We start from the raw sequence: 15,000 nt of genomic DNA, 5'->3' as shown, positions 1-15,000 counted from the left end.
CTATTGGAAGTGTTTTTTATTCGTGTTGAATATTATGTTATTCGGAGGACTCCTGTCATGAGAAAATACGACAGAAATGATGGAGACCGCCGGTATGTCAGGTCGTTACCCCGCTATTGTCATGACGACATCGAGGAAATTGAATGGATCTGTGAAGGGTTAGTTTGGACGCTTTGTCACAGGCTTCTTTAATCTATTTGCGGTCAGAATTGCGAGCGGTACCTGTGTCGGTTCTTGTTTTTGCGTTTCTTGTGACTGCTGTGGTGGCCCGTGTTGGTGGAGCTGGAGGACGACGCGGCTTTCTGAGGCTTCAGGTCCTGCAGTGCTCCGTCTGCGTCCTCCGCCTCCTCCTGACCCGGCTCGTTCTCCTGGTTCTGCAGGTCCGGAGACGCGTCGCTCTCAGTGCCGCTGCCTGCCTCGCCTAAACACACACACACAAAAAAGTCACTCGCAATGACATGACCAACTTATAGGCTGATACTGAGGTAAGTAAAGCACAGATATAACTGTTTAAGATTTAAGAGGAAAACCAAAGTCATGACTGTAGCATTACTTATATTTATAACTTCCTGCTCTCTCTCTCTCTCTCTCTCTCTCTCACACACACACACAAGCACTGACTTACGTTTTTCATTCATGTGATCAGGGACGCCACCGAGAGCACACACAGCCTGCCGGGAAAAAGAGATGAAGGAAAAGTCAGGGATTAGTACACACACACACACACACACACACACACACACACAAACAAATGTGCTTATGAAAAAACAGCATGGACAGATCAGGATTTCTTCAACCAGGGCTCATGTGCGCAATTATCAAAACGCTCTCAAGATGGCGCTATTCTCGGCGGATCCGATACTACATAAATCCGATACCCGATTATGGAAAAACGCTTAAATGTCGGGAAGAATAAATGAATCGCTGTATGCTAGATTCCATCCTCGAGTCTGGATCACCAGTGCTACGCCTGACCCCGTCATCCGGGACATTTCAGTTAGAGCTCCTCTAGGAAGTACACGAGCGAGACTTTAAACATAAAGCCGTGTGTGAACGAATTAAACGACGGAACGGCGTGGGTGAGAAGAGAGGGATACTGACTGCCACTGAGGTTACGGAGGATTTACTAAACAGACGTTCTGCCTCCTTGAATTTCCGGTTCCTTCTGTCAGTCTTACTGTTGGAGTTTCTATCAAAGGACAAAAACAAAAAGAAATGAACTCCCGTATAACATTATATAATAATTTAATATAAAATATGATAAGAGAGTAGAATAAAGGGATAAAACACGCTCCGTCGCTCACTTCTGGTTGGTTAGATAGCGGTCCCATCCTCGAATGATGTTGCCGTACATCTGCGTGTCCTCCAGGTAGCTGCCTTCGAACGCATAGATCTGTCTCTCCAGGTTCACCAGCGTCTCCTGATCAAACACAACCACCACCACCAGCGTAACTCTAACCTGAACAACATCTCAGCAAACACGCAATATTTTATCCGTTTGGTTTTTTTTTTTTTAGATAGTTAATGCAGAAGATAAATAAAAACGCCAAACTGAGTCAAGAGGAAAATATTCATTAAGTATGCACATACAAATAAATAATAAACAAAACAAACAAACCGTTTTTAAAGTCTGTTGTAGGATTGAATCGTTTTAATGAGGATTTAAATTAAAGTGTGTTCAATTAAAAATAAAGAATGAACAAAAACAAACAAACAAATAAATAAATAGATATATTTCCACAGTATTATTTTATTTTAATTATGACTTCTCATCTTTATTATAAATGGACGGACGAATAAATTAACTAACATTTCTCATTTCATGAATCATAATTCACAATTTGTAATAAGTTTTAAATAATTTAAAAAAGGGTTATGAATCAATAAATAATCAAATGAAATGTGTAGCTATGTCTACAGTACATGGGTCAACTCTGGGGCGGGGGACTTTTATTATAAAATTTCATTTTATTTTAATTACTACGGCGTACAATTTCATTATTTTGTATATTTATTTTATTTTTAGTATTTGCTTATTAAAAGGAAATTTAGCAAAGGAACAAAAACATTACAATATTTAAAAGAAGCATATTGTGTGTGAATTAATATGCATTTATGTTGTTATTCTACTTTTTAATATTTGCATATTTAAATTATTTACTATTTCTGATTACTTCATATACAAAACACACAAATATATATAATTTTGGGCACGTCTCTATTCTACACACACATCTAGTGCACTATATAGGGTGAATAAGCCCGTTGTTGTGATATGTTATGTAGTGCACCCATTTAGGGAGAATACAGCGGTTTGTGACGCGGCCTCAACACACCGCCTCTCACAGCCAGCACAACGCGAGCTAACTGTTAGCTAACGTGCTAACAAACATGTTGCAAGCTAATATTATTTAGTTTTACTGCTGATAGTGTTAGTAATTATAATAAAATGTTACACGGAATAAATAAAAACACCGTTCCGTTATATCATGTAATAAATTTAATTAAAAAAAAATCACAAAAAAGATCCGTTATACAGCTAACCGCGGAACCCATGGCTGAGTTACAAATGGCGCATATCCGCCTACATACGCGCCCTACACAGAACACGAAACGAGACCGTTCAGCCGCCTACGTAGTGGACTACATATCCTACAGAAGGGTATTTGGAATGCGGCTACTAGTCAGTCAAACGCATACTCTAGAACCTTCTCTAAGGCTATTCCATCTGACGCCATTTTACACAGTTGTAGCTGCTAGATTGTATTAAAATGTGTATATATATTTTTTTTCTCTCTACCGCAAGCTCTTGTTTCCTCTTGACGAGCTCCGAGAGCTCACGGCGGGTGTCGGGAATCTGTGGCGGAGTCGCTTTAGCATGCATCGCCATGATTGAACCGCGGGCCAACAACAACAAACAAGATGGCGGCGGGAGAGGGTATTATCCTGTATCGCGCACCCGTTGCATATGGCGTCTTAAGGACCCTATTGGTAGCCATATTGTGTGCCTGAATTAAAATAATGCCCCGCTGCAGCTGGTAGATGCTGTAGCGCTGTTTACATTGTTTTTTTTGTTTTGTTTTGTTTTTTTCTATACTAATTACTAATAAGATAACAGAAGTCTCGTTATTGTGCAGAAATCATTGTTTTTAACTAAATTTAAGATTTGTTTTTAAAATAATGAATTAGCCCCTGTTGTGTGGACACAGTGAAACTCATTGTCATTTATACTATAACCATGTGGTGTGGGTTATTTATATTTCTTTTCAAGCACATTTAGGGTTACATAAATATATACCTAAAATGTCCGTTTGGTCCTAGAACAGGCGCCTTTTTTTCCTCCAATCAGCCTGCTACCGGAAAACACGGGGTGGAGATTGTTTGCGCATCAAATCACGACACTACACCTCTGCATCCAACTTCCGGTTTAACGTAAATCGTAAGTAAAAAAAAATAAAAAACGTTGCAACTAATTTTAACCACTGAGCGGCGCTACAGTGTTGTGTTTGAAAATCAAAAAGAAGACCATGGCAAAGGTTCAGTGACGTCACTACCATGGCAACGGCATGTTGACCAACTGGACCAACAGAGACCGCAAGAAAGTTCCCACATGTGTGGAGAAATTCCCCGCACGTGCGGTAAGACTGCTTTAAATAAATACATAAATAAATATACACACTGTAGCAGGTACATCTGGTTCAGAGACTGCACTGACATTACTGTGTAACATCAACACACAGGAAATACACCATAATTATCATTACTAATTAATATTCATTTATTTATTCATTTGTTTGTTTGTTTGTTTGTGCATATTAATAAAACCATGATCAATAACAATAAATACAGTTAAATACTAACAAAAAAATACTAACATACACAATCTGTCTGCCTCTCTGCATGTCTTTGTCTGTCTGTCCCTCTTTTTGACTGTCTCTCTGTTTATCTGTCTCCCTCATTGTCTGTCTGCCTGTCTGTCTGTCTGTCTCTCTGTTTATCTGTCTCCCTCATTGTCTGTCTGCCTGTCTGTCTGTCTCTCTGTTTATCTGTCTCCCTCATTGTCTGTCTGCCTGTCTGTCTGTCTGTCGCTCTGTTTATCTGTCTCCCTCATTGTCTGTCTGCCTGTCTGTCTGTCTCTCTGTTTATCTGTCTCCCTCATTGTCTGTCTGCCTGTCTGTCTGTCTGTCGCTCTGTTTATCTGTCTCCCTCATTGTCTGTCTGCCTGTCTGTCTGTCGCTCTGTTTATCTGTCTCCCTCATTGTCTGTCTGCCTGTCTGTCTGTCTCTCTGTTTATCTGACTCTCTCTCCCTCTCCCTCTCTCTCTCTCCCTCTCTCTCCCTCTCTCTCTCCCTCTCTCCCTCTCCCTCTCTCTCCCTCTCTCTCCCTCTCTCTCTCTCTCTCTCTCTCTCTCCCTCTCTCTCTCTCTCCCTCTCTCCCTTTTTCCCTCTCTCTCTCTCTCTCTCCCTCTCCCCTTCTCTCTCTCTCTCTCTCCCTCTCTCCCTTTTTCCCTCTCTCTCTCTCTCTTTTCCTCTTTCCCTCTCTATCTATCTCTCTCCCTCTCTCTCCCTGTCTCTCTCTCCCTCTTTCCCTCTCTATCTCTGTCTCTCTTTCTCTCTCTCCCTCTCCCTCTCCCTCTCTCTCCCCCCTCTCTCTCCCTCTCCCCCCCCCTCTCTCTCTCTCCCTGTGCTGCAGTGAAGGTGGAGATGGGTTACCCGGAGAGGAGGTGTATGAGAGGAGCGAGTGGCTGTGAGTTTTATAGAGTTTGATATCATTTTATAAACGCTCTCTGAGTGTAAAGTAAAGAACGAGGTTATATCCTGAGACTGAGCTGTTTTAGGAATATAGGAACAGTTTAGACGTAATTCAAATGTACACAATGTTCCAGTGTGTGTGTGTGTGTGTGTGTGTGTGTGTGTGTGTGTGTGTGTGTTATAAATCAGGCTTTAAGTTTCCTGGTCCCTCCTCCATTCCCACCAAATACCAAACTGTGATCATCAGTAATGTGGAGAGGAGAGGATTCAGCTCCCAAGCCAAGCGCTTCACACACTCTGTGGTACACACACACACACACACACACACACACACACACCTAAATCTGATCTGAAATTATTCCACTTCTTTGGAGGAATTAGTCCTTGATCGGTAAAAATCATGTCCTGCGATAAATCCATCAGATCCTGTGTTATTTATTTATTTATTTATTTATCATGTAGAATGAGAATCCCGGTCCCGGCTCGTATTTATCTCATACAGCCGCCGACACCTGCAGTCCATCCTTCTCCAAGAAAGGAACCGGAGGCTTTGCGTCAAAGGTGAAACTCATCATGACTCTCATTTTGAACTGGAGCTGCGAGGCAAATGTAGAAGCCTGCCTCAACCAAAATCTGTATTTATCCATCGAATCCACATCCACATGGACTCATATATAGACTTCTATATGTCTATATATATCTTCATATATAGACTTCTATATGTCTCTATATATCTTCATATATAGACTTCTATATGTCTCTATATATCTTCATATATAGACTTCTATATGTCTATATATATCTTCATATATAGACTTCTATATGTCTATATATCTTCATATATAGACTTCTATATGTCTCTATATATCTTCATATATAGACTTCTATATGTCTATATATATCTTCATATATAGACTTCTATATGTCTATATATATCTTCATATATAGACTTCTATATGTCTATATATATCTTCATATATAGACTTCTATATGTAGATATAAGCCAGTGAAGGACTGAATTCAGACAGCACTGACTACTGAACACTGAAACACGTCATCGTGACTCAGCATGACCGAAAACAATTCTGAAAGCGCAAGACACTTTACGCCACTAGCTCTGCTGTTAAACACTGTTTTGTGTATATTTAGCGGTTCTGATCAAATCTGAGTTTAACCCTTTCTTCAACCGACTTATCGGACGGTTTCAATCGGGATAAACGAATTATTTTATCGCCGCGAGTCTGTCACGAGTCAGGACGCTGTTGCGTTTCTGTGTGTAGAGTAGCGTGACTCTGTGTTTAGCTGCTGCTGAGCAGGGCGATGGGAAAGGGGAGCGGTGTGAGCCTTCTGCTGGGTAAACAATTCACACCGCCCCACAGTAACACAGGTACAGAGATAAAACAGACAGCAAGTCCTTGAAACCCTGAGTGTCTACTTTCATATGAGCCAGTAACCACTACTGTGGAGTGTGACATCACGAATAAATTCAACGCTGAACACGGGCACGCCCAAAACCTCTGTAAAAAGAGTTAAGGAAATCACGATACGCTGGACTTAAAGTGCACTCTGGGTAATAACCGTGAACAATCCGGGAAATATCATTTCTCCGCGGAGAATTCGTACAACACTGCAAATGGCTGCTTCGAAAAATCCAGACGAGATGGCCGCCCCCGTTAGGCTCCGGCGTGTTCAGTTACACCGTGAGGTTTGGTTTATGTTGTATGTTTATAGATGAACGGACGTCCCGCTGATTTAATGTTGCTTCTGCCTCACACTGTGTATCCGCAGGCTCTCAGAGTGAGCCGTAAACCCCAGAGAGGATCTCCGGCCCCCAACACCTACAACCTGCCGAGCTCACTGCTCCGGCAGCACGACTTCAACAGGGACGTCTCCAGAACCTTCCACCCGCCCATCGCCGTTCAAACACCGAACGCACCCCAAAAATCACCAGCACCAAACCAGTACAACGTGAGTGGTGGAGAATCCTGTTAAAGAAGGAAAAGAAAGTTTAATCACTTCAGCGAATCAAAATGACACCTGACTAAAAGTTTAAAAAATCCCTAAGTTCATGTATTTTGTAACTCTGTGAATTCTGTGGTAAGGAGTCCAACATATATATATTTATTTATTTTCCATGGCAGATTATTAAGTCTCTGCACTTTAACTTTATTCGAGAAGGAATTTAAACGGAATCCGTACTGATTTCCTGTCGTGCGTTACGTTCATCTCGTGACTTCAAACGGAGGTGTGATGTGGAGGAATTTCATTTCATTTCAACGCACTATAATAGAACACTGTGGAGTAGAATAGAATTTGAATAGAACGGTACAGAACGGAAGAAAACAGAACACATAGGAACAGAATAGAAGAGAATAGAACACTATAGGATACAATATGACAGGAGAATACAGCAGAATAGAATAAAACCCAGTAGAAGGACAGAGTGGAATTGAATGGAATAGAGTACTATTAAAAATAATAGAATAAAACTATAGAATAGATTGGAACAGAGTTGAATTTGAATAGGATACCTTTATTTTTCGTTGTGTAACTTTACAAATCTGATTCTCTATAAAACTTTGAGAATCTTTAGGCATTAACGCTAAAGATTGTAGCTAAAGAGTGTAGCTGACGTGTGACTTCAGTACTGAATGTATAACAGTCTTGTGTGTGTGTGTGTGTGTGTGTGTGTGTGTGTTTGTGTCAGCAGGTGTGTTACAGTGGAGTGGAGGTGAATTCAGTGGTTTCAGCCCAGTCTGCTTTTCTCTCTAAAACGGGACGCAGTGATGTTTATCCACCTGCACCGAGAGCACCGTCTCCATGTCAGTGTCATTACAACCGACTCACCCCTCACTCACCCCTCACTCACCCCTCACTCACCGACTCACCCTTCACTCACCTGATTCACTCACCCCTCACTCACCCGACTCACTCACCCCTCACTCACCCCTCACTCACCGACTCACCCTTCACTCACCTGATTCACTCACCCCTCACTCACCCCTCACTCACCGACTCACCCTTCACTCACCTGATTCACTCACCCCTCACTCACCCGACTCACTCACCCCTCACTCACCAACTCACCCTTCACTCACCCCTCACTCACCCCTCACTCACCTGATTCACTCACCCCTCACTCACCAACTCACCCTTCACTCACCCCTCACTCACCCTTCACTCACCTGATTCACTCACCCCTCACTCACCCGACTCACTCACCCCCACTCACCAACTTACCCTTCATTCACCCCTCACTCACCCCTCACTCACCTGACTCACTCACCCCTCACTCACCCCTCACTCACCCCTCACTCACCGACTCACCCCTCGCTCACCCCTCGCTCACCCCTCGCTCACCCTACTCACCCCTCACACACCCCTCACTCACCCAACTCACCCCTCTTTTGTGTTTTCTCTCTGTCTTTTGTCTATTTTTCTCTTGCAATCTCTCCTCCCTGCAGGTCATTACAGTGTGAATGCCACGGTGATACAGAAAACCCCTATAGTACCCTCGTCCTGCTTCAAATCCACTTCTGCCAGGATACAGACTCTGGTGAAGAGTGAAGGCCCGGGACCAGGATCCTACAGTCCTTATAAAACTCCAGAACCTGTGAAGAGGACTATTGTACCGTAAGTGTGCCTTACAGCTACGCACAGTTATTCAGAAAATCCTACCTGAGCGTGACACCAAACTGTTTCTGACACTTCCAGACCATTCCTTTATAGATGTGTAAGTGTTCTGCTTGTGTGTGTGTGTGTGTGTGTGTGTGTGTGTGTTTCAGGAGAAGGCATTATTTAGGACTCGCAGCTCCTCCTCTGCTTCCTCCTAAAGCCCCCCCACTGCCCGGACCGGGTCAGTACGACATTGTGAACTACGCTGGACCTCCCAAACACCTCATGGCCAGTGCTGCGTTCGTGTCCAGCACACGTAGGGAGACGCACCACACCAGAGGACAAGGCGTCCCGGGCCCGGGTGAGACTAATGGGTCTGGTTGTCTCTCTTACTCACCTCTTTGAAATGGATTTATCTCAGGAGCAAGAACACTGCCTACCCCCAGAACCGCCTTCTGATTCAAACACAATGATAATAGTGTGATAAATATTCCACTATAAATGTCAGATTGATGCACACGATATCTTTCAACATGCCATAATGAGCATCAGTAGATATTTTAGTTCGCAGGATCAGTAACACACGTTTACTTTTTATTTGAACCAATTCCTATATGACACTGTGTGTCTTGAGGTTGACCCCGCTTTTGTTAAAATGATGTGTCTCTTCTCTATGTTGCAGGTTCCTATGAGCCAGATGTTCCTACAAAGCGCTCATTCCTATACAATCATGACAACATGTGGATACCGGCATAGAGACAAGCTTTCAGGAGAAAGACATTACAACACTGCAGTCTCTGTTTATGGGATACAGACTTTACAGAAAAGATTTAAATACTAAGCTGTAAATGGGCATGTTCCACGAATTTATTACACATCAAAATCATATATTATATTGTTTCGTTTTTATTTTGTGACTTATCACATTCCATATTCATAAGTGTTTAGAAAGAAGAAAAAGTCCATTTTGAAAAGGCATTTTGCTCACTGATCGACTGACTGAGTAACTGACTTACGGAGTAACTGACTGTCTGAGTAACTGACTGTCTGAGTAAATGACTGACCGAGTAACTGACTGAGTAACTGGCCAACTGAGTAACTGACCGACTGAGTAAATGACCGACTGAGTGACAGACTGTCTGAGTAACTGGCTGACTGAGCAACTGACTGACTGAGTAACTGACTGTCTGAGCAACTGACTGACTGACTGAGTAACTTACTGAGTAACTGACTGTCTGAGTAAATGACTGTCTAAGTAAATGACTGTCTGAGTAAATGACTGACTAAGTAACTGACCGTCTGAGTAACTGACTGAGAAAATGACTGACTGAGTAACTGACTGACTGAGTACCTGACTGTCTGAGTAACTGACTGTCTGAGTAACTGACTGTCTGAGTAAATGACTGAATGAGTAACTGATTGACTGAGCAACTGACTGTCTAAGTAATTGACTGACTGACTGACTGAGTAACTTACTGAGTAACTGACTGAGTAAATGACTGACTGAGTAACTGACTGTCTGAGTAAATGACTGACTGAGTAACTGACTGTCTGAGTAACTGACCAACTGAGTAAATGTCCGACTGAGTAACTGACTGACTGAGCAACTGACTGTCTGAGCAACTGACTGAGTAACTGACTGTCTGAGTAACTGAGTGACTGACTGACTGACTGAGTAACTTACCGAGTAACTGACTGTCTGAGTAACTGACTGTCTGAGTACCTGATTGTCTGAGTAACTGACTGACTGAGTAAATGACTGTCTGAGTGACTGACCGACTGAGTACCTGACTGAGTAAATGACTGACTGAGTAACTGACTGTCTAAGTAACTGACTGACTGAGGAACTGACTGACTGAGTACCTGACTGTCTGAGTAACTGACTGACTGAGTACCTGACTGTCTGAGTGACTGACCGACTGAGTACCTGACTGTCTGAGTAAATGACCGTCTGAGTACCTGACTGTCTGAGTAAATGACCGTCTGAGTACCTGACTGTCTGAGTAAATGACCGACTGAGTACCTGACTGTCTGAGTAAATGACTGTCTGAGCAACTGACTGATCAAGTAAATAACTGACTGAATGTCTGAGTAACTGACTGAGTAACTTACTGATGGACTGACTGACTGACTGAGTAACTTACTGATGGACTGACTGACTGAGTGACTGACTGATTGAGCAACTAAATGATCAAGTAACTGACTAACCAATTGACTTATTAACTGACTGACTGAGTGACTGTCTGAGTAACTAACTGACTAAGGAACTAACTGACTGAGTAACTGACTGACTAACTGAGCAATTGACTGAATAACTAACTGACTGAGTAACTAACTGACTAAGTAACGGAACAAGCGACTGACTGACTAACTGATGTACCTACTATCTAACTGACTAACTAAGTAACTGACTGACCAACTAATTGAGTAACTAACTGACTGACCGAGTAGCTGACTGAGTGACTGACCAAGTAACTGACTGACTGAGGTACCAACTATCTAACTGACAGACCGACTGACTAAATTGAATGATGAACCCACTGACTTAATAATGTGACTGACTGACTGTCTGACCTACTGAACAACTGACTAACTGACCGACTCATCGCCTAATCGACTAACTGACCGATGGACTGATGACTAACTGACCGACTGACTTAACTCAACTCTGAATCCGGCACAATGTCAGAGATGTGAAACATTTTGCTGCCAGCTGTTCATTTCCCAGTATGTTAGATTTCTCATCCATTAGTGTGGATGCAGAAATTAGCCTGTTGCTAAGTATAAACTAACAGCTGAAAGCCTGAGACTACTTTAAATCTGTTCCTGCTTAACAGCTGATGCTGGATCAGTCAGGCTGGGTCGTGGTTTGCTACGAGAGACGTCTAATGCACTGGTTCTGGGTCAGTCGTTGAGCAGGTGGAGGAATCGGAGCTCAAAGCCAAGCAAATGTCGACGGTGATGGCGTGGGTGTGTGCTTCAACGTGAGCGATGTGGACGGACGCAAATCAACGCCGCATGACTTTAAATACAAATTTAGGCAGTGCCCTGCTGTCCAAAGCCTCGATGCTGCTGGATGTTGTAACTGTAACGTCTAATGGCGTGGGCGTTAATCTTGTGACTTCCTCCCTCCACCCGTCTTCCTTTCCAGCGATGACTCCTTGTTGTCAGTTTAACACCAGATCCTTAGATCATTCTCAGGGCTCTTACAACAGCAAGACACAGTTACACAACACGACACGATCCATTTCTAACCTAGCGGTTGTCAGACATTTCGACAAAGTGAATAAAACGGATCCGATTCAGATTTCTGACAGCTGGGAGATCTGATTCAGAGTCACGACAGCTGTTACTCGAGACCCTTCCTACAGTAGAACAGATGCAGCATTCCCCAAACAGTCCTCACAGCAGAACCTGTGGTACTTCCTGTACCGTAGACATGAACAGATAATGTGTTTTAAATGGATACAAAGACATTATACAGTGGATACGGCAGAGTGTCTCCTGGGCCGTTGTTTGAAGTTGACGTGACCTTGACGTGACCACTGGGAAGCTTTTAAATTGAGTTCCTAACATGCTAGCATCCTAACATCCACTGAAACAACGGCCTCTTTTCACACTCCGCAGCTATCAGATGGAAACAGAAGGGTGTCTGATGCGAGTACGTAACGTTTACGTCACTGTAGCACGTCCTCAGGCGTCTCAGCAGCACAGGTTTCTGTTGTTTAATTCATGATGATCTATTTTCATCCCGGCAGCGCCGGTGACATCAGAGACCAGCTCACCAGCTGATAATGTCCAAGTCTGTGCCCTCGAGTTGTTTTCCGGTTATCCGGTTCTGTCTTTTGTTGCGGATTTCATGTGAATTCACCTCACCCCAAAGTAAACCCTAATGCGTCCTGCAAGACTTATATGACCTATTCTGCAATATATGGCGATTGTCAAGATTTGGGCCCGGGACGCGTCATGTGACATCTTCCATCCAAAGCCCTCTTCGATTCACATATGTCGAACGCGAGTACAGCTAAAAGGTCTCGTTTACCAACAAAAATCGTCGCGGAAAGCCCGTGCGAAACAATTTTGTGCGATTGTGATTTCAACAATGAAAAAAAACCCCGCAAATTAAGCATTTTTGGCTTCAACAATCACAAAAAAAAAAAACCCTCTGCGAAATCCTGTACGGACCGGATTGCATTTTCATATTTTCATTCGTTCGTCTTCATCAAGCGCTGTATCCTGGTCAGGATCGAAGTGTATCCAGAACGCTAGGTGTGAGGTAGGAGGAAACCAGGGAACCCGGAGGAAACCCGTGTAAACCCACCCTACTGTTCAGAATTGACCTTTCCATACTTCATTTATCAGAGGGACGTCGGTTACACGTTTTTTTTTGTTTGTTTGTTTACACGTCTCCTCTGTGATAAAACTCTGGCATCCAGACAGGAGCGCGTTAGTTTCTGGAAGGTTGCGTTTTCCGCAAATCCGGATGTTTACGCTGTGCAGTGATACCAGGCGCTGGAGCAGAGAAGAGACTCTGGCTCTCGTTTCAGTTCGGGGAGAACCAAAGTTCCTGCAGCACCCTGAAAAGTTCAGCAAAGCAATAATCGCAAAAGTATCAATACGAAGCTTCCATTTTTCATTTCATGACCCAGGAAGCGTTTAAAAACAGCTGGTAATTCAGCGTGTAATATTCTCACAGCAGGACGGAGGAAAACACCCACACGGCCGATCCGGGCGGAAATAAAACCGCAGAGACGCACCTGTGAAACAAGAAATGACCCCCACTCCCCCATGCGCATTTAATCCCCTCCAAATAGGGCTAATTTGTTTTGCAAGCTCAAACTTCGAAGGAAACCCGCCGCCGCTGTTAAAATACAGGATGTGACTGAAGAGCTGTGGAAATTCTAACCCAACGTTGTCTAAAATAGAATCGAAATGCAGAAGTATATGTCCTAACCCGGCGTCGTGCTCCCGGAAGCCCTGTGGTGATTTATTTTTATGTGTATGATATTCATACGGTGAGATTTCATCTCACTACGTACACAAAAGACGACTCGGCCTGTTAAAGCGGCGCTTAAAATAAACCACCGGAGAGGAAAAGTCTGGAGTATAATGTTTTAATTGCTCTGCAGCACAGATAAAAGTGACTTCCTTTTTACAGCTCACTTTTTATTTGCCACATGGCACACGCGTTTTCTCATCTGTTTTCTTCATCGTAGGTGTTTACACAAGCTTTTACACACCGCTGGAGGTGTATATAACCTCATACTGTAAGCGTTTATGCATTATGACTATATCTGATGTAAAAAAGGAAAGTTCTTTCTTTTTATTTTATTTTATTTTTTGGCTGAACTTCAGAGGAGTTGTACTTTGATTACTTGCACTTTGACCCCATTGTTGTTTTTTTTGTGTTTTTTTTTCCCCAAAAGAGACTTTGAACTTCTGTCTAACATTATTATTTCGGTGACCTGCAAGTGAAGATCTTCCAAATCATCACGGACATTTATTTTTCAGTTCTTAACGATTAGTGATTACACAACAAAGAACGTTCCGGCGATAACTCGTACCCCGAATATAATTTATACACGACATCGTGTCCGTATAGTTTTACTTTTAATACTTCACCCTTAAACAGGTATTTTCAGGCAGAGTGAGTTTCACTCAATCATATTAGCATGAGTATACTGTAATATACTTTGTGTGCACGTGTGTGTGTGGGTGTGCGTGTGTTTCACATGATTAGATCTGGCCGTGATCATTTAATCAGCCTTATCAGAAAGCTCCTGAGGTGCAGGAAATGATAAAAACATCCATCCATCTATCCATTTTCTGTACCGCTGATCCTACACAGGGTCACAGGGACCCTGGAGGATATCCCAGGGGGCTCGGGGCTCGGGGCACGAGGCGGGGCGGGGGACACCAACTCGTCACAGGGCACATTCACACACACTACGGACAATTTGGAAATGCTAATCAGCCTACAACGCATGTCTGTGGACTGGGGGAGGAGACCGGAGTACCCCGAGAAAACCCCCAAAGCACGGGGAGAACATGCAAACTCTGCACACAGGGTGGAGGCATATTTGACCCCTTTCCATCAGCGGCTATATGATGTTGAGATCCATCTTTTCACACCGAGGACGACTGAGGGACTCGTACACGACTATTACACAAGGTGCAAACGTTCACTGATGCTCCAGAAGGTAACACGATACATTGAGAGGCAGGGGGGTGTAAACTTTTGAACAGGATGGTCGGTGTAAATTGTTCGTACTTTGTCTTCTGGGAAACATGTAACTATCATATTTAACGTCTGAAGGGCGGGACTAAATAAATAAAAAAAAGATAAAAAGATCTTTACAAAATAATAGAAATGTATTGTGACATATAAATATATCTATATATATATATCCACATATATATGCATACTTTTTATACTTTTTATAGTAGAAAGATCGATAAAAAAAATCATATAACTGATTTTACCTAGAAATAAATATACGATTAACAATGAATCAACATTTGTTCATATAATTATGTTTTATTTATTTATTTATTCCTTTGAAATGATATACTGGTGTTTAAACACCATAAATACATATAATAATAATAATAATAATAATAATAATAATAATAA

The 15,000-nt window shown here is 42.7% G+C and overlaps 2 protein-coding genes across 4 annotated transcripts in view; one reads left to right on the top strand and one right to left on the bottom strand.

The window, feature by feature from the left end:
• The window catches only part of meaf6 (MYST/Esa1-associated factor 6), a 4,667-nt gene extending 1,737 nt beyond the window's left edge, over positions 1-2,930 (bottom strand). Inside the window, exons 1-5 of the mRNA XM_053642059.1 lie at positions 2,801-2,930; positions 1,305-1,420; positions 1,102-1,189; positions 626-671; positions 223-421 (exon numbers count right to left, since the gene is read on the bottom strand). Coding sequence (XP_053498034.1) covers positions 223-421; positions 626-671; positions 1,102-1,189; positions 1,305-1,420; positions 2,801-2,890 — 539 coding nt within the window. The 5' untranslated portion in view covers positions 2,891-2,930. The remainder of the gene's footprint in view (positions 1-222; positions 422-625; positions 672-1,101; positions 1,190-1,304; positions 1,421-2,800) is intronic.
• Positions 2,778-9,254, top strand: stpg1 (sperm-tail PG-rich repeat containing 1). Of its 3 annotated transcripts, none has more exons than XM_053642055.1 (9): positions 2,779-3,638; positions 4,698-4,746; positions 4,941-5,053; positions 5,214-5,312; positions 6,540-6,719; positions 7,462-7,573; positions 8,216-8,384; positions 8,537-8,727; positions 9,049-9,254. In XM_053642055.1, exons 1-9 carry the CDS (start codon positions 3,567-3,569, stop codon positions 9,120-9,122), a joined length of 1,059 nt encoding a protein of 352 aa, XP_053498030.1. In that variant the 5' UTR covers positions 2,779-3,566; the 3' UTR covers positions 9,123-9,254. The 3 variants fall into 3 exon arrangements, with proteins under 3 accessions (XP_053498033.1, XP_053498030.1, XP_053498032.1); XM_053642057.1 differs by having other exon boundaries at positions 3,538-3,638; positions 4,693-4,746; XM_053642058.1 differs by lacking the exon at positions 5,214-5,312 and having other exon boundaries at positions 2,778-3,638.
• Positions 9,255-15,000: the final 5,746 nt, after the last annotated feature.

The sequence above is a fragment of the Ictalurus furcatus genome, chromosome 14 (genome assembly GCF_023375685.1).
Source record: "Ictalurus furcatus strain D&B chromosome 14, Billie_1.0, whole genome shotgun sequence".
Taxonomy (NCBI): domain Eukaryota; kingdom Metazoa; phylum Chordata; class Actinopteri; order Siluriformes; family Ictaluridae; genus Ictalurus; species Ictalurus furcatus.
Note: the sequence above shows the minus strand (reverse complement) of the source record. Positions and strands in the feature narration are given on the sequence as shown.